We start from the raw sequence: 21,435 nt of genomic DNA, 5'->3' as shown, positions 1-21,435 counted from the left end.
TATATATTATTTTCGAAGTCTATCAATATTTTCGGTTTCCTATTGCAATATTATTTAGTTTTACCAACTAACAAAAAAAATGGTAATACTTTTACAATAATCATGCTTATTGCAACTTAAAAAAACATAGTACCGAACATAACTTGATATCTTCTCTCACGATAACCTTCAGATGTCTAAGATAAGTTATCGAAACCGGTGGATTATACCAATATTATCTTTCATGGCGTACATCGCACAACGAGTTACTCGAAGCGGAAAGTGCTGTTATTCGAGCTCTTGATGTTTCCAGGACAGAACGCATTTCTGATCAGGCTAATTATAGCATATTCAACATCCTATCGGCAGGATAATCTCTCGCAGCAGCCGGAATTTTATTGACGCATGGCCACGTCACTACGCTTGTTACACCATGATATTATTTTTCCTACACAGACGATCTATCGCGAGACATTAGCAGCAGTTATAATGTCTGTGTCAATATCATTTACCTCCAGAAATCTTGGTTATTCTTAACTATCTTTTTTTATTGTTCTTCCAAATGCTATTATAAAACACAACCTCAAAATGGGCAAAACTTGAAAGGGACTTTGGGATGTAGGCAACTAATTAAAATAGTCTTTCGTATTTTCATTGTTCAGTCAGTATATTCATTACCTAAAATAATTATTGCCATGATCTTTTCGAATGTTTTTCTTTTGCTTTCCTTTTGATATATTTACGCTTCGCACGAACATTAATTTTCAGAATCATTATTTTCATCTGATGAATTTAAACACCTTTCAATACAAATTCTTCACTGAATTATATTTCAGAATTTCAAGCCAATTATAGATCAGATCCTTGATACGCCAAGGTCATCGTCACAAAAAGTTTGTTTGCACTAAAACTTGTAATTCATATCCTCCTTAGGCTTCCGAATCCGCTTCCTTAAGGTCAACCTCGATCTCTTCGGGCGATCGGAGATCGATGGCGAACTTTTTAGGTTTCTTGCTGGACTTGTTGTTTTTCACCTGCGAAAGATGGAAAAAAAATACATTTCAGTGAATAGATTGGATTGGATGATAAAATTTAAATTTCAAGCCATCTTCCACTGTCTTAGGTTAGAGTTCTCTTGCTTGAGGGTACACTCGGGCACACTATTCTATCTAATTTCTCTTCCTCATTTTTTGTTAAAGTTTTTATAGTTTACATAGGAGATATTTATTTTATTATACTTAAAATATTTATTTTTTCCTTGTTTCCTTTCCTCACTGGGCTATTTTCCCTGTTGGAGCCCCTAGGCTTATAGCATTCTGCTTTTCCAACGAGGATTGTAGCTTAATAATAATAATAATAATAATAATAATAATAATAATAATAATAATAATAATAATCCAGCAACGAGATAAGAAAATACAGCGCCTTGCATAAAAAGTAAATGTTGCCATAGCCTTCGATTTCGTCATTTTCAAATTCTTTTATCCCAAATGATTGATAAGTCTTTGGTTAAAAATCTCCTGCAACCAAACTCTTATCTGTTTCTTTTTCTTTATAACATAACAAATCTCATCTCTTGAAGGAAATTGTATCGGATTTTATACTTTAGAAAGATTAATGTTGTTCCTTCGGTTAGGGCAAACAAAGCAGATACAATACCTGCCAGTATTTGATGACAGGAGAAGCGAAGGTTATATATAGCTCTAGAGTCTTTTATCAAATACTAATATTATTACACGGAATTGTGCATTCCAAGTTATACTCGAAAATAAGCGCTGTCACAATTGACCATTTAGAAAGTGGTAATCAAAATAGGAATGTTATAACATATTTGAAAAATCTTAATATTATATTTAAAATCTGTATTGTCTTAATAAACGAGAGAGAGAGAGAGAGAGAGAGAGAGAGAGAGAGAGAGAGAGAGAGAGAGAGAGAGATTCAAAAGTTGAAGCTAGCAGCGAATGTGATTAATGTGTTGAACAGGCTGACATAACTCTCCTTTTATAGTTTATTTATGAAATATCTATTTTAATATTGTTACTGTTTTCTCAAATATGTTATTTCAATCGTTCATTACTTCTCTTTTGATTTATTTTCCCTGTTGGAGCCCTGGGGCTTATAGCATCCTGCTTTCCCCATTAGGATTGCAGCTTAGCTAGTAATAATAATAATAATAATAATAATAATAATAATAGTAATAAAGTGGCTGACCTCTTTTGAAAATTGTTGGAAAGCTTGGGCGAGGGCAAAAGTCAATTTGCGGGCGTTGTGCCTGGAGTCGCAGACGAAGGCGTGACACTGGAAGGGGTGCTGACTCTTCAAGCTGGTGGCGTCCTCCTTCACCACGATCATGGCGAACACTCTGGTGTACACCAAGTCTTGAACACCATAGCTGTGGGAATAAGAACGATACGAATGATCGCATGGTTATGAAAATCATATAAAAATCGTCAGCGATCATGTCTAAATTCTTTCATTTTTAATTTCTCACAGGATTGGTCTATAGCTCCCTGGAGGTGTTAATGCTCCCTTTTCTCATTGCTCGTCCAATTTGAGTTTGCACACACATACAAAATAATAATAATAATAATAATAATAATAATAATAATAATAATATCAGGAGTGAGATATCCAGGTTCTTCTATTACTATAGTCGATTCTTTTTAGCGAGGCAGATTTGCACTGACTCTCAGCGATTCCCTGTTACCTCGGAAATGTTTTCTGATCGCTGACTGGTTGGACAAGATAATTCTAACCAATCAGATAGCAGGAAACTTTTCTGAGCTAAAAGGGCATCGCTGCGAGTAAGTGCAAATGCGCCTCATTGAAAAAAATTGAGTATGGTGAAATTAATTGTGCCTTTAGCCAATTAACAATTTTTCATGTATTTCATCTTTGGATTAAACTGACCCCTACGAGCAATCACTATTTCTTAAGTGTATAACTTTTATTTTTAAAGTTTCGGTTATTTCTCCTTCTATCTTTAAAACATCGATTCATATATTTTCTTACGAATTAATCTATTCCTTTATCAACTTTAAATAATTGATTCTTATATTTTTTAATTCCTTTATCTTCTTACTTTAACTTAGTAACTTCATCTTACTTTCCACATCATCTTCAACTTTGTATATAAGCCCTCCTAGCAATCACTATTTCTCGAGTTATAAGTTCAACTTTCAGCTTTACCGGAAAGTTTCGTTTATTTCTCCTAGTATCTTTATATCAACATTTCTTATATCTCTTAATGAATGAATACATTCCTTTATCAACTCATCTTATTTCAGTGAGGCTACTTCATATTTTTTCTTCACCAACCTCTTGGCCTATACTCAAGTTTTTTAATGAGGCGCATTTGCACTGACTTTTAGCTCGGAAAAGTTTCCAGCTATCTGATTGGTTAGAATTATCTTGTCCAACCAATCAACGATCAGGAAACTTCTCCGAGCTAAAAGGGCACCCCTGCGAGTCGGTGAAAATCTGCCTTACTAAAAAGAATTGACTATAGTTTGCAATAGCTCTGGAAGCGATCCATTCCCAACCGACTCACCTGATGACGTCGATATTGTAGAATCCCCCCTCGAAGTTTTTGTTGACGTTCTGGGGCATCTCAGCGATGTTGACGCCCTTTTCGCTCACAGTCATCTTCAGGAAAGGCAACGTTTCGCCTGCCTTCATCTCCTTGGCTTTAGCGACCATTTCGTCGACCGGCTTTCGCGTGTGCTGGAAAAAATAAAACGAAAAAAAGTCATTTCGAGGATTTCTTTTTTTATGGCTTTCTACTTGATGACGAGTTGGGAAAATACTTGCTCTTATTCAAAGTGGATATTCAAATAATAATTTTTCCAGATGATCTTATATCATGTCCTATGGTTATTAAAAATCATCTTATATCAATAAATAAATTAAAAGTTCCCAATAAACATAGATAGTAGCCTAAAGGTACCAATCACTACCTTAAACAGCCAAAATACACAATATCTATAATTGGCTGCTATGTAAATTCAAAAGAGATGAGACTTAGATTTGAAACTGATAAAAATAAATGGAAATTCAAAAGTTATTATAAAAGTATAAGTCTGTAAGACCTTCAGTTAGATCATTATGCATGCAATACAAGCTGGTATGATATGTCCACCAAACATGCATTAGATTGAATTTCGCCAAAACTGTCAGAAACGAGAAAATAAATTAAAACGAAAAAAATGTCGGGTTATTAAGATAACGTTTTGTTTATTGCTAGCACAAAAAAGGTACAAAGGAAAAGAATGAGTGACTACTTGCCCTTCAAATTATACATTAGGATTTACCAAAGTGATGATGAGAGAGAGAGAGAGAGAGAGAGAGAGAGAGAGAGAGAGAGAGAGAGAGAGAGAAATTATATATATATATATATATATATATATACATTTATATATATATATAATTATGTATATATATATGTAAGAGTATGAATATATTTGTGTGCGCGTGTTTGTGTACGTGAAGCCAATTGCGAAATAAGCCAAATAAAAAATAATAAATAATGATATAAATAAACAAAAGTAAAGTCAATTTTCCTTTGGTTTAAAATTAGACAAAAAAAAAAATAGAACACAAGAGACTGAATAATGTACGTTGACTTTTTCCTGACTTACTTTGATTCCCCAAAGGCCTCCGGCATCTCGACGACCCAAGTACTTAACGACGAACTCCTGAGGGAGAGGAAGAGACCCGGAAGGAGGGTCTTGCTGCTGCTGCTGCTGCTGTGGTTGTTGCTGTGATTTTCCATCTGGACATAGGAAAGAAAGGAAGAATAATGAACCTAGAGTCGGTATATACAACCACAACAATCTCTCTCTCTCTCTCTCTCTCTCTCTCTCTCTCTCTCTCTCTCTCTCTCTCTCTCTCTCTCTCTCACTAGTTTCCGATATAAAAATAGTTAAAAATCTATTCTTTCTTCGTAGATCTTTCTTAATCCATGACAAGGATTATTTACAGAGGAATTTCCTTACATGGTCAGGCTGACACGTCTTTGTTGCTGTCATTGTAATTACAAGTGTTATTGTAAAGCGGTAGGTCGATTAAACAGCAATTGAAATATTTCCAAATGCTACCAAACACGATCTAAAAATTATAAATATCAGTAAAAAATACAAATTTCATCAAAAATATAAAAACTGCCTCAAATTAACAAGTCTTTAAATAAGCGACTATTTACATTTCATAAAAAAAAAACCGCTAAGTGAATTAAAACAGTAAGAAATTTATACAAAAAAAAAATTATGCCTTTGATATGATATCCGGGCACACGCAGGTAAAGTGTTGTTGATGACCTTACCTCTGGTATTGTTGCTCCGGCCGTTTTCCTCGAAGCTCAACTTTCTCATGTCCTTCGTGATTTCCTCTGCCGGGGGCGCTGAGGGAGTCTTACTGCTGTTCATCTTGGGCGGGAGCTGCACCGATGCATTCCGAGAAGGGTTCCCGTTGAAAGACAATTCGAGAGTGGAGGGAAATCATTCGTTAATATTGTTGACGACAAGAACAACAACAGTAATAATAATAATAACAATAATATTCTCCCCTATATAATATATAACAAGTGTCTAGCTATAAATACAGTATAAAACTATCTCTCTCTCTCTCTCTCTCTCTCTCTCTCTCTCTCTCTCTCTCTCTCTCTCTCTCTCTCTCTCTATATATATATATATATATATATATATATATATATATACATATATATATATATACATATATGTGTGTGTGTGTATGTGTGTGTGTGCGTGGTCTTTCTGTACACAGAGACCATAAACAGACGCAAGTGGAAGGACATGTCAAAGGCCTTTGTCCTGCAGTGAACTAGCAACGGCTGATGATATATACAGTATATATATATATATATATATATATATATATGTGTGTGTGTGTGTGTGTAAAAACACACACACATATATATATATATATATAAATATATATATATATATATATATATATATATATATATATATATATATATTCGGCTCTCCCCGTCCCTCGAGTAGTGGGGAGAGTAGTCATACCTTTGTATGAGGATGTGTGTGTGTACATAGGCCTAACTACTTTAATATTTACCCGTCAGTTTTTTACGGGTCACGTACACTAACAATAATAATAATATGAAATTAGCATTAAAACTTCGAACAATTCTTTTTGCACTTTTCAAACTTGCCTCATCTATTTCTTTGTCTGCATCTTTTCCCACTCTTGTGTGGGGTCGATGTTTCTCTTGGAGGAAAAATCCTAGATGTTTCTGGCCAGCGTTCTCCATCTACCTCCTGGAGAACGTTGGCCAGAAACATCGACCCCACATAAAAGTGGGAAAAGATGCAGACAAAGAAATAGATGAGGCAAGTTTGAAAAGTGCAAAAAGAACTGTTCGAAGTTTTAATGCTAATTTCATATTATTGTTGTTGTTAGTTGTACGTGACCCGTAAAAAACTGACGGGTAAATATTTAATATGAAATTAGCATTAAAACTTCGAACAATTCTTTTTGCACTTTTCAAACTTGCCTACAACTTGAAATTGACTGCAAAAGTATGAAACATCGCACAATTCCATATAATCAAGATTAAGGAGTGACTCGAGGATTGCTTTGTGTGCATTGTACTAAGACCACCTGGAATATGTAAATTTTTAGTTCATATTTCCCATGTAAAAAAATTTTTACAGGATGCATCACGTTTAATCATTATTGCGGGCTGACATTTAGGGAACTTTCTATGCATCTAACATAATGTTCCCTCTCGGGGATTTACACGTAAAGCAGTAATCTATCTTAATATTTTATAGGTGATAAATCCGTTCTTAAAAGGTGTATTAAATTGCAAGCAATATATTTAATAAAAAAATCAGGGCAGTAAAAAAAATTGGTAAAGTAATTCAGTAAAACATCAGAAGACCGCCAACTTTCATTTTCACATCATTCGTTAATTCCTGATCCACCTCTCAGAATTGACTATTGACAGAAGCCCCATTAAAATTCAATTTGCAATTCTTCCTTTGGCATTTCTATTGACATAAGACAAAACAAATGGCACAATAAAAACGAAATGTCAAATTCTTCGCATGGAACGTCACGTTCGCAAAATTAAAGTGATTAAGACCAGAATTAGCTTTTTACTAACGTCATTTTAATCAAGGCTTATTCATTAAAAAACTTCTATCTTGGGAAATAAAACGTGCCCACCAGCTAATAGAATGACTATTACTTCGGTCTATTAAGATAGATTAATAACCTAGATACTTTAAATCTTTTTCAGGGCAAAAACCTTTTGTTGGATGCAGTCTGAATAAAAAAAAAATTTAATTTTCCGTCAATGTTACACATTCAAATGTTTCATACCTCGACTTCAGTTATGGATTATAAGGTACAGCTTGAATAAAGATTGTCACTCTCTCTCTCGATTCCAGTTTTCATTATTCAAGATTAAGTCGCAATGTTTTCTTTAAATATAAACAATAACGTTTGACAACTGTGCCACATTTTCCCTCATGCCACGTCTTCCAGTCTGGTTTGAAACAACTGCTGTGTTGTCTCGAATGCAAGTTCGAAATTTCTATTACCAAAGTATGCCTTTTAAATCGGAATCTCCAATGCTTTGTCTCCTATCCAGATTAATATATTCCCTTTAATTTCTCATATTTATGTTCACGATCTCACTACCTATATATATATATATATATATATATATATATATATATATATATATATATATATATTTATACATATATATATATATATATATATGTGTGTGTGCGTGTATATATACATATTTATATATAAATGTATGTATATATATGAATATATATATATATACATATATATATATATATATATACATGACTAAATAAAAAAAATTGATGAATTGAGTAGATTTGATAATCTAGATTTGTTACTGTTGTGTAGAGACTGCAGTCTGATGAAGAAGGTAATTATGAAAACATCCGGATATCGATTCATTAAAAAATCACATTTATTTTATATGTGAGATGACATGCCTATCATTCGGAAATATATATATATATATATATATATATATATATATATATATATGTATGTATGTATATATATATATATATATATATATATATATATAGCAATGTGAAATACTGATTTGAATAATTAACTGAAATGTTATCACTTTCGGCCAAATAAATTATGGCTATATCATAATAACTTTTTATCAAGCAATCAGTATTCTAATTCTTTATATTTGCAATTTCTATTTCTTCAAATCAGGTTCAACATTATACTTCTCTTTGATCCGAGTATGTCATCGAAATTTAACTACCTTCTTACAAAACTACTGAAATTTAAGGCAACTCACTCTCAAGTTAACTTAAACATCATCTCCTACATATATCATTCCTGTTCTGAAAGATTTATTACATCATCCTTTCTCGTCACCTTTCATGTTGATATCTTAAATACAATATTTATAATCAACCGCGGATTCAAGTGCAACCATTCTTATTTAACTTTTATATACCAATTGTGACATCTTTTCTGCTTGAAAAAAAAATCGACTGGAATGTACTAAATTCCGATCTCAAATCTCAATAGAATATCTTTTTCATTAGTAATGTCTTCCTCCCGGGCTGAAAAACTCTAATCACGCTATTGTCATTCTTACGTGGAATCCCGATTGTACCGACTCAAATCATTATCTGAAATCTTGATTACAATTGTTCCTACTCTAAAGTTCAGATGTTGAAAGAATTACACAACCTTCAAGGCTACCGACATAGAGGGAAATCGAAGAGAACGGCCATGATATCGGTAAAGATTTTCGATGAATGAAAAAGTTGTGAATAGCCGGATATACACACACTCTAAGAAGAAGAAGAAGAAGAAGAAGAAGAGAGAGAGAGAGAGAGAGAGAGAGAGAGAGAGAGAGAGAGAGAGAGAGAGAGAGAGAGAGAGAGAGAGAGGAAACCACCACTTAAATTGTTTTCCGGTCAGATGCCAGTGTAGTCTATACCCGCAAAGTTTCGGATGATGAGATTTAACCTCTTTGCTGCCTTGATCTTTGATTTTTTTTAACATTTCAGGGGGGAAAGTTCTACATGAATAACTTTTAACATTTCACTGATAATTATGATCTTTCACACTCTAATTCTCAATATCATCCAATATATAGGCCAAAAGTTTCATTTGAAATATGAAGAAATGACGAACTGTCGTGGCTAAAAATTCTAAGCCGTAAAGCAGTGTCACTATCTTCTGTGTACAAATACAACAGGTTATGAATATTTTAATTCATTAAATGAATTATAAAAACAAATAAACAAAAACCTTATTTCGTTAAAAAGAAAATAAATACCTTCGTTACACGCACAATTCGTCATGTACTTAACCTCTTGCGGTATGTTGGTATTCACGAAAAGTCAAAATCATTGACAATAAAATTTGGGTTGAATAAAAAATAATATTTCGACGACTAATTGCAATCTCTCTTTAGACACACGAGGGTCTGGTCATATGTTAACCTTTGGCAGTAGGTATATTTGCAACTTATTTAACAGGACTTCACTTCTTTACAAAGAAATAGACAAAATGTATAGGAAAAATTATTTAAACAAATATACTTAGTTACCTAGCTGTACCTTAAAGCCATCCCATACAACATCTTTTGTGCTCCGTAACCCTCACGTGTCTTTCTCTCTAAGCCATTTGTAGGGTTTCAAGAGATCCGTCCTAAATAACCTCTGTGGAATCATATATTTGTCTATTTTTTCTTCATGTATTTATATATTTTCCTATTAGATAAACCTTTCTTTTCTTTCTTATGTTTATTTTCTTTCACGTTAGCTCCATTAAAACAAGCAGATTAACAACAATAATATCAAATGATATGAGTTTCATTTATATTATGGAATTGGGCTTAACGAAGGCCGAAGTTACCCAATGCCTTATAAACTTTAAGGAAGAGAAGTTCCACTGTGATTCAGTAACAAGAGATTTTGTTTCATTTTGAACATTCTTAGAGTCAGTTTCTAGATCTTAACTTGTTACACACTTTTGTTTCATATCTTTACTGACTTTTCACTTTTATCCTCGGATGGATTACTCAATTAACTAAACATCTCGAGTAGACAATGACAAAGATAAATACTGTAAATTCTTCAAACTCCTGAATGTCTAAGCTTATTCATTAAATCAGTCTAGCATTCTCGCTGAGGAATCTGGCAATACAATGAAAGCGTAACAATTACAATGATTGAAAACAATGACATTTTTTCCTCCATACGATAAAGCATATTAACATAATCCGTTAGATCCACGAAGTCCTATAACTTCCGACAAAATAATCTCTACGTCAATACATATCGTAGCTCATTTGCCGTATGGGAGGAAAGACAAAGGAACAACTTCTATTACTTAAAAATTATTCCTTATATTTAGTTTGTATCATTACACACGCGAGTGAATACTACTAGATTTCCCTCTATATATAAATTTAGAAACATCTTGCCTTTCAATTCAGCTTTGTTTTTTACATGTTTTAATCGACATCAAGCAGTTTTCCCACAGCAAGCAATACATCTGTCATTTCCATATTTATACTTTAACTGCTAACTTGTGGAGGAAACCCTTGTGTGGAAAAATTTCATAGCTTTATCTGTTTTACCAACAGCTCGTCGAAGCTTCCTAAGCATTGGATCATGCACTCTTCGAATTCTCGCACGCTAACATGTGCCAGCCCTTACTTCGAAACACCTCTTCCTCACTGTCTATCCTCTCCAAACATTCTTAAATTTCTTATGGTCTTTGCTCACCTACTGGCCTCCATCCTATACAAGTGAGCGAACTATCTCTAAGGACTCAGCTAGATTCTTTCACTACCATTGGATTTGTTTTACAATTTTTTTACTTATCTCCACAATTCCAACATTTTAATTACTCTTTCGCTCCGTATTCGACAAAAAAAAATTTCATCATACTTCACCCTTGATTTCACTGAAGCCTTTCGCCCTTGGATTTCTTTCATTTCTTCACATCATTTCTTTAAAGGCCATGAAACGACCACATTTCAGTACCATAATTTTAATATATTATCTTTTTGGATTCCATAAAAGCGTCCATGCTCTTCCAAATTTAAATTGTAAACATTAATTCCGTTATCCTTATAATTACCTTTTTTCTCTTTGCATTCACTCTTGACTACCTTACCCATCCTCCTTTATACTTGCACACAAACTATATTCTATACAATCACGTACCTATCAATTGCCAGACCGTGACTTCCTCTTACTATTCCTTTTCCCTACCGTATTGTGTCCGCAAGCAATCCATGCTGTCTACATGACATCATCCATGAAATTTGCTTACTCATATTTTCCATTTCAATGTCTATAACAATTTACCATTTTACATTCCTCCTCTATTTATGTCCTTTTCACGCCTACATCTTATCATCTTACTCGCTAGTCTTATATTTATTTCAAGTTAGGTTTCAAAAATATATATAATCAGATAAATTTCTAGACAATCTTTTTCACCATATCTCCATTCTCCATCAACTTACTAACTATATATATATATATATATATATATATATATATATATATACATATATATATACACATATATATAAACATATATATATATACTGTATACCAAATACTAAATAAACCGTTTTAATCCACTGCAGGACAAAGGCCTCATCATGTCCTTAATCATGACTGAGGTTTGACTAATTTTCATCACCATGCCGGCCAACCTAGTATAGGTGGCCCTGACTAGTACAGCTTTGTTGATCATGGCGATACACATATCCTTTCACCTCGATTATATATTCATATATATATATATATATATATATATATATATATATATATATATATATATATACATATGTGCGTGTGATTTATATAAATATACATACTTTTACAGTATATACTGTATATGTATTTATATTTCTATATATACTTATATATATATATATATATATATATTATAAATATAATATATATATATAAATGTATATATATTTGTGTGTATGTATATATTTCTGCATGTATATATATATATATATATATATATATATATATATATATATATATTTCCACCTCATACTTGGGATCGAACGCTAGCCCCTTCTAATGAAAGGCCAGGTCGAAACCAACCATGCCACGAGAGGCCATAAAAGGAAATCAGAACCTGACGCTAACTACCTGATTTCCTTTAACTACCTGATTTCCTTTTATGGCCTCTCGTGGCATGGTTGGTTTCGACCTGGCCTTTCATTAGAAGGGGCTAGCGTTCGATCCCAAATATGAGGTAGAAATTTATTTCTATTCGAACACGATGTTGTGTTGATATTTATCCATATATATATATATATATATATATATATATATATATATATATATATATATATATATATATATATATAATATCAATAACAAACAAATTTCATACTATCAAATACAGTATTGAGCCACAAAGAGCTTTTTAACAACAAATTCACTCTACTTTGCAAATACTGTTACCCAAAGGGGATTCATATATGATAATAATATTGCATATACTTAATCCACGATTTAAATGGATGAATAAAAAACCTAAACAAGTCGTCTTGACTAGTTTAGTATCGATTAAGAGTTATTGTTTCAAATCATGGTACTGGGAGATACACTTTGGATATAAATCCCTTTTAGATCTGTAATTTGGCTTTCGTAAAGGGCCTGGAGTATGTGATGCGCTTCTTACAATCTCCTATACTGTACAAAAATTCCTTGATTGTGGACAAGAAGTTTGTATGATTGGCCTTGATTTTAGTACTGCTTTTGACCGTGTTAATCATTGAGAGTAGGTGGGTCGTTTCATAGCATCATTATTGAATTCTTAAGTAATAGATCACAGAGAGTTGTTGTTGAGTAAGGAATGTGATATCTGGTATTCCTCAGGGTAGTGTTCTGGGACCATTACTTTTCATCCTATATGCACATATGTGGTCTGGCCTCGAAAACAAGCTTGTTGCATATGCAGATGATGCTACTCTCTTTGCATCAATTATATATATATATATATATATATATATATATATATATATATATATATATATATATATATATATATATATACATATACATACATACATATATATATACATACATACATACATACATACATATATATATATTTATATATATATATGTATATATATATATATATATATATATATATATATATACTATATATATACTATATATACATATCATAGACTCCTTTAAGGAAGGACTGGAACGTCAGGACCTCGGGGTTTTTAACTTGAGTCTGAAAGATTAACTTGAGTCTGGACTAAAATGACTTCTAGAAGGGCTAGAAACACGTTCTCTGGATCAAAATGGGGGTTTTTGAGGATGGTGAGTTCAATAGTAACATTTTCAACACCACCTGGGGTCATCTTCAAGGTCTAAAGGTCATTTATCAAGGTCAAATTTGTGAATTTTGGTCATTTTTTGCTCGTTTTTTTGTGTGTAACTCATAAATGGTGAGAGATAGCTGATTATAATATGAGGCAAGTCTGCAGAGCTGTCCGAATTTAATATATATTGTCATATATCGTCATTCAAGAAAGGACTGGAACGTCCCCTGATCGGGGTTTTTAACTTGAGTCTGAAGGATTAACTTGAGTCCTGGACTAAAATGACTTCTAAGAAGGGCTAGAAACACGTTCTCTGAGTCAAAATGGGGGTTTGTGAGGACGGTGAGTTCAATAGTGACATTTTCAACACCACCTGGGGTCATCTTCATCATCTTCAAGGTCAAAAGGTCCTATTTCAAGGTCAAAATAGTGAATTTTGGTCATTTTTACTCGTTTTTGTGTGTAACTCATAGATGGTGAGGGATGGCTGATTATAATAAGAGGCAAGTCTGTAGTTCTGTCCAAATTTAATATATATTGTCAAATATTGTATTACTCAAAGCTCTCCATCTAGCGATGTTCATCTAATCAAATGTTAATGTCTTTGAGTTTTGTTGTGATGAGAAATACCGTTCTTTATTTCTTTATTTTAGTGTTTCATTGTTTTAGGGCTTGTTTGGAATGTTTGAGTAATACAATATTTGACAATATATATTAAATTTGGACAGAACTACAGACTTGCCTCTTATTATAATCAGCCATCCCTCACCATCTAAGAGTTACACACAAAAACGAGTAAAAATGACCAAAATTCACTATTTTGACCTTGAAATATGACCTTTTGACCTTGAAGATGATGAAGATGACCCCAGGTGGTGTTGAAAATGTCACTATTGAACTCACCGTCCTCAAAAACCCCCATTTCGACTCAGAGAACGTGTTTCTAGCCCTTCTTAGAAGTCATTTTAGTCCAGGACTCAAGTTGATCCTTCAGACTCAAGTTAAAAACCCCGATCAGGGGACGTTCTAATCCTTTCTTGAAGGACGATATATGACAATATATATTAAATTCGGACAGCTCTGTAGACTTGCCTCATATTATAATCAGCTATCTCTCACCATTTATGAGTTACACACAAAAAACGAGCAAAAATGACCAAAATTCACAAATTTGACCTTGATAAATGACCTTTAGACCTTGAAGATGAACCCAGGTGGTGTTGAAAATGTTACTATTGAACTCACCATCCTCAAAAACCCCCATTTTGATACAGAGAACGTGTTTCTAGCCCTTCTAGAAGTCATTTTAGTCCAGACTCAAGTTAATCTTTCAGACTCAAGTTAAAAACCCCGAGCAGGGGACGTTCCAGTCCTTCCTTAAAGGAGTCTATGATACATATATATATAATATATATGCGAGTGTGTTTTCGGTCACACTGTGGTATTGCCAGACGTATAAATACTTGGTCTCTCCTCATCCCTCGGATAAGGGGGAGGGAGTACTCATATCCTGGTGAGAGAGGGTGCGTGGGTGTGCATATAGCCATCATTTTTGACGGTCACGAACACGTTTACATATAATCAAATGTATATATATATATATATTTATACATAGAAATTTATGTAAGTTATCCAGAAATAGATTTATTCTTATACTAACAGTAATCACCATTATTGGGCGAGTGCTGCAATAAACGCCTTAATCGCGAAATCATTCTTCCTTGGGCCGTTAGACGACGTAAAATCAACGAATGACTTGGTCGAAGAGACTTGGACATTGAGCCTTAACCAACTAGTAACATTTCTGCAATATCTAACACGATCTCCCTCCGCCCCGTCGACCACTTCAAGGCGCATCCAACATTGCAATTCACTTGCAGTGCCATCTCTTGGCTAATGAGCTGTGGCCTTTCTCTTCTGATGAGACTATCTACTCGTTCTGGGGCTTGCCTTGACGATGACAGCGACGGGTTTTAAATTATCTTGATCATGTTTATAAGCTGACCTTTAACGGTTCAGTTGTTTATAGAAATACAATGAAGTAACTAATTAACTTATCCTCTCTCACTCTCTGTGTGTCTGTGAATGCATCAACAATAGAATGACAAAGCTGAATTGTGTATAAATTACAAAATTGAAATAGCCACAAACCTGATCTCTCTCTCCCACTATATCTCTTTCACTCAACATCCGTAGACTTTAGTGCTGTGTTAATCACGTGAGTTACCTTAAAACACAGATCTCTTTAGTCTTAACTTTAAAAGATCATAGTTTTTCCTCTTTAATCGCTATTGAATATAACGTCTTATTTACTCGCAAAATGAAGTGAATCTTAAATTTATCAAAAAGATCTTCACTTTAGAATAATAACAATATTGAAGAATTTTCAGCACTTCAATTATTCCTATTTATGAAAGTATTTCCTCAGGGTTATAGTTTAACAATAACCTAGACCTGGGGTCTTAATTAAAGTACCATAATACTTCAACCCTTTGAGCGCCAACCTTCATCACGATATTTTGCACTTAAGCCAGAGGCCTTTTCTTTGGGACATTTTACTTAATTGGCATGAAAACTATATGAAATAAGACTTTACAACTTTTATTTTCGTATCTGAATAAATTCTTTTTCCACTTATATATAATGTTACATATTTTGCAAAATTTTCATATACATAAATCCCCTTATATAATAAAGAGCAAGTGTCTGGCTATACCGTACATATATATATATATATATATATATATATATATATATATATATATATATATATATATATATATATATATATCCTTAAGGTCAGACTCAACTCTATTCGTTCCTCGGGTAAGGGGTAGATGGAGCAGTCATTTTAAAAAGAGGAAAAACTAGTATTTTCTGGATGCAAAATATATCCATGGTGCCGAAGGAGTATGGAAATCGGATGTAAGGGTTAATGTTTCCAGTTAACTACTAATAGTAGCTATCACTGTGTTATATAAACTGAACTGCAATCATTTGTGGGAGCTGTAGTGATTCTGCTACATTTAAAATGAGCCGTAGGGGCTCTTTCAAATTCAAAAGAAGCTGTGGAGACTGTGCCATCTTAATAAGATGCCTTTGTCACATTCAAAAGGAGCCATAAGGACTTTGTCATATTCAAATGGAGCCATAGGGGCTTTGTCACATTCAAAAGAAGCCTTAGGAGTTCTGTCACATTCAAAAGGAGCCATAAGGGCTTTGTCACATTCGAAAGGAGCCATAAAGGCCCGTTCACATTCAAGAGGAGCCATAAGGGCTTTGTCACATTCAAAGGAGCCTTATGAGGTCTGTCACATTCAAAATGAACTACAAGGGCTCTGTCACATTCAAAAGGAGCCTTATAAGCTCTGTCACATTCAAAAACAGCTGTAAGGGCTCTGCTACCTTCACGGGGAGCCTTAAGAGCTCTGTCACATTCAAAATGAGCCATAAGGACTCTTTCACACTCAAAAGCAGATTTAAGGGGACTTGCCACATTCAAAAAGAGCCGTAAGGGCTCTGTCACATTCAAAAGGAGCCTTAGAAGCTCTGTCACATTCAAAAGGAGCCTTAGGAGCTCTGTGACATTCAAAAGGAGCCGTACTGTCACACTCAAATGAAGCAAAAGCTGTAGTAGCTCTGCTATATTAAAAAAGAGCACCAGTGGTTCTGTCACATTTAAAAAGAGTTGGAGTAGCTCTGCCATATTGAAATATGCAATGGATATACCTCATACAAAAGAAACTCTATAGCTATCAGGCACAAAAGGTACAGTAGTAGCTCTCTCCCTCAAATGAAACTGTAGTAGGTATTCTATACATGAACAGAGCATAAGTGGCTGTTACATTTAAAAGAGTTCCAGTAGCTCTGATTTCTTTAAAAAGATATGTATGGTGGGGCTTTGATTCTTGTTAATTCATTAGAAGCTGATAAAAAGGGTTATACTTATGCTAAGGAACTGTTGCTGAAAGCTTATGCCGCTGAAAATACTCAAAAGTTTAATGTTTTGAAATAGTAGCTCTTTAACATTCAAAAAGAGCATTAGTAGCTCTTGCTATATAAAAAAAAGAAGCTTGATTGGCTCTGTCTCATCTAAAAGGAGCCTCAAGGACACTTTATCGCACTAAAAAGGAGCTACTGCCATATTTGAAAATAGCTGAAGTGCCTCTACAACTTTCAAAATAAGATGTATTAGCTCTTCTACGTTCAAAATGAGATCTACTGACACTAAAATACTACTAGCTCTGAAATAACCAGAAAAATCTGCAGTTCCTATCTTGCATTCAAACAGGGCAATAATGGCTGTGAAACATCTTGAATAAGGTTTAGCAGTTCTGCTACTTTCTTTAAAGGGAAAAGTATTTAATCAAGTGGTCCTACCAGTATTAACTTATGCATCAGAAACTTGGAGCCTTACCAAAGCCTAAAAACACAAACTAGTTACAACTCAAAGAGCTATGGAAAGAATAATGATGGGATTAACACTAAAAGACAGAAAAAGGCAATATGGATACGAGAATAAAACTAAAGTAGAGGATATTCTAACATGTAAGAAAAAGAAATGGACGTGGCAGGACATATAATGAGAATGAAAGATAATATATGGACACTAAGAATAACAGAATGGGTCCAAAAGAAGTAGGGGAAGGAAGAGAAGACGATGGATTGATGAAATAAAAAAGTTTGCAGATAGAGACTGACATAGAAAGACCATAAACAGACGTGAGTGGAAGGACATATCTGAGGCCTTTGTTCTGTACTGGACTAATAATGGCTGCTGCTGATGATGATGATAATTAAACAGTATACAGTATATAATTCTTTTGCAGTCACGCTGAGCAGCATTGCCAAACGTATAACTACTCGGTCTCTCCCTGGATCAGTCTAAAATTTAAAATCATCTTATAAGTTTTTGGCCGAGTTAGGCAAACATTTGCCCCGTCGAAATCAAAGCTACAGTCGACTATTACACACATTCAACCAGCAAGAAAGATAAGAGTTGATTACAACGCTGCTAACCATATTCCTGGGGAATTCAGGTTTCATACTGTGATTCTGAAGTACCAGACCTAACTTTGTCGGTAATATGTCTGAGTGTAGAAATTAACTCTTATCTTTTTGTTATATATGAATGGGTATAATAGTCAACTGTTACCTTGATTTTAACTCGGCATAGGTTCTAACCCTTGCTCAGCCAGAAGTTCTTATCATAAAATTAATTACCCCTTGGATCTGTCCATCCAAAGGCCGAGTGGATTTGATATCTAAAGGTATTCATGGTCATACACACACACACACACACACACACATATATATATATATATATATATATATATATATATATGTGTATGTATGTATGTATGTATACATACATATATATATATATATATATATATATATATATATATATATACATATATATATATATATATGTGTGTGTGTGTGTGTGTGTGTAAATATCACCAACAAATGGCATTTGGTACCGAATTCTATCTTAGTAATATATATCCACTTGGAATTCGTTTTATGGTAACAGCTTCTGGCCGGGTAGAGGCTGTTACCATAAAATGAATTCCAAGTGGATATATATTCCCAAGATAGAATTCGGTATCAAATGCCATTTGTGGGTGATATTTACATTGATTGAAATCACGAGTGTTACTGATATTATATATATATATATATATATATATATATATATATATACATACATATATATATATATATAAATATATATATGTATATATATATATATATATATATATATATATATATATATTTAAATATTCTATTTAGAAAAAAAATCTTGAGAAATCAGAAATGCTAGCCAGTTTTTCTAACAATCAGTTAGATTTAAAAAAGAAATCCCTGTTTCCACTTACTCGTAACTGTGCAAAAAGAGTATCCAACGAACAAACATTTCAAAGGAGAAGAAATAAAGATAAAAATTGTTGGCAATTATTTACAAGTAAATGAGGAGACATCACCAAAGTTCTATGTCTCCCAGAAACTTCTTGGAAATACTTCTGGAAAGTTTGATAAGAATTATTGATGCATCCTCTCTCTCTCTCTCACTCTCTCTCTCTCTCTCTCTCTCTCTCTCTCACACACACACACACACACACACACAAATATTGCCTGGCGCTGGGGCCTGGGAGTTAACTGACAATAAAATCCTGCAGTTGTACTGTAAAGTTAAAGTTATAAGGGGATGGACAGCAAAGAGGAAGAAGGTAATCGGGGATGGAGGTATCTTTCTTTTTAGATAGTCCCAAAATATGTTTGGAACATGGCCTTTTGCGTTGGCACTTCGTAATGGAGGTATTGTTCAATGCTAAAATCTGAGTGCATATAGGGGCTAAATTATATGTTTAGGGTAGTCTAACTGAATGTGTTGGTGAAAATCAGGTATAATAACATTTCATCATCGATTAACTTTTCTCACAAATTCTTCAATATAGTTGATTCAACTAAATAAACAAAGTACATCTTCATACTTATTCCTATGATATAGAAACGTCACCTACCTGGCGGAAAAACAAAATTGGTCGACTAATGATAGCCTATAGGTGCCGCTATAAAAAGTGTTGAAACGAATGAGAAACGTTTCTTTGGGAGTGTGGGTAACACCATCCTTCTACTTCCATGCCCATTATAGCTTTTTATATGGCCAGTAAAACCCGTTGCAAGAACGTTCGCACGCGTCCCTGTATCAAAGTCAGTCAAAGGTATACAATCATTCAAGCAGCTGGATTCTCATAACACAGGGATCCATTTTCTGTCGAATAACCGTCAGAGCATCACCGAGTTACACTGACCCGTAATCCAGGTGTTCATAGCCAACAGAAAATAGAAGAACTCCTCTTCGACAGTGTTATTTGCTCTGCTATTGGCAGTTATGGTTATTCTGGTATTGTAGAATAAATGGATGTAATTACTTTCACGTTGATTTGCTGCACACAGTGTTTGGTTAGGTGGGCGTGGTGTGGCTTGCTTGACATACTGAACTGTCACGTTCTCTTACTTTCCACGTGTTGTCTGATTACGCCACTTCCGGTTGCAGCCGTCATAATTTTAGCCAGAACCGTATCGAGAGGATTCCTACTCCACAATTTATTGCGGAACGACCTACGCTCAATTATACTTTCACTGAATGACCTTGAAAAGTCACCTTTCCTGAAATTTATGACGTATTATAAGTGGTAGGTTCGTTTTTTATGTGTTATTATTATTACTAGCTAAGCTATAACCCTAGGTACAAAAGCAGAATGCTATAACCCCAAGGACTTCAAAGGGGAAAAAACAGTACAGTGAGTAAAGGAAACAAGGAAATAAATTACAAAAGTCAAGTAATAAACAATCAAAATATATCATTTTCAAAACAGTAACAACATTAAATTCCATCTTTCGTATATAAACTATAAAACTTTAAAAAAAAGAAGAAATAAGATAGAACAGCATGAAAAAGTATACCCTCAAGCAAGAGAACTCTAATCCAAGAAGGTGGAAGACCATGTTACAGAGGCTATGGCACTACCCAAGACTATAGAACAATGATTTGATTTTGGAGTGTCCTTCTCCTAGAAGAGGTGCTTACAGTAGCTAAATAATCTCTTCTACCCTTACCAAGAGGAAATTTGCCACTGAACAATTACGTTGCAGTAATTAACCCCTGGAACAAAGAACTGTTTGGCAATCTCAGAGTTGTCAGGTGTATGAGGACAGAGGAGAATGTGGAAAGAATAAGCTAAACTATGCAGTGTATGCGTAGGCAAAGACAAAATTAGCCATAACCAAAGACTGGGATCCAATATAGTACTGTTTTGCCAGTCAAAGGACCCATATATCTTTAATGGTTGTACCTCAACGAGTGGCTGGTGTCCTGGCCAACCTACTATATATATATAAATATATATATATATATATATATATATATATATATATATGATATATATATATAATATATATATACTGTATATATATACACAGTATATATATATATATATATATATATATATATATATATATTATATATACACTATATATATACATATATATATATA

At 33.7% G+C, this 21,435-nt stretch overlaps 1 protein-coding gene across 2 annotated transcripts in view; it reads right to left on the bottom strand.

Moving 5' to 3' along the window:
- Nucleotides 1-21,435, bottom strand: part of LOC137650098 (low density lipoprotein receptor adapter protein 1-like) — a 41,222-nt gene continuing 19,787 nt past the window's right edge. For both annotated transcript variants that reach the window (XM_068383213.1, XM_068383203.1), the window contains exons 2-6: nucleotides 5,300-5,414; nucleotides 4,617-4,750; nucleotides 3,530-3,702; nucleotides 2,191-2,371; nucleotides 1-1,013 (exon numbers count right to left, since the gene is read on the bottom strand). In XM_068383213.1, the coding sequence (XP_068239314.1) occupies nucleotides 909-1,013; nucleotides 2,191-2,371; nucleotides 3,530-3,702; nucleotides 4,617-4,750; nucleotides 5,300-5,402 (696 nt within the window). In that variant the 5' untranslated portion in view covers nucleotides 5,403-5,414 and the 3' untranslated portion in view covers nucleotides 1-908. The remainder of the gene's footprint in view (nucleotides 1,014-2,190; nucleotides 2,372-3,529; nucleotides 3,703-4,616; nucleotides 4,751-5,299; nucleotides 5,415-21,435) is intronic.

This window comes from Palaemon carinicauda, chromosome 1 (genome assembly GCF_036898095.1).
Source record: "Palaemon carinicauda isolate YSFRI2023 chromosome 1, ASM3689809v2, whole genome shotgun sequence".
NCBI classification, from domain to species: domain Eukaryota; kingdom Metazoa; phylum Arthropoda; class Malacostraca; order Decapoda; family Palaemonidae; genus Palaemon; species Palaemon carinicauda.
Note: the sequence above shows the minus strand (reverse complement) of the source record. Positions and strands in the feature narration are given on the sequence as shown.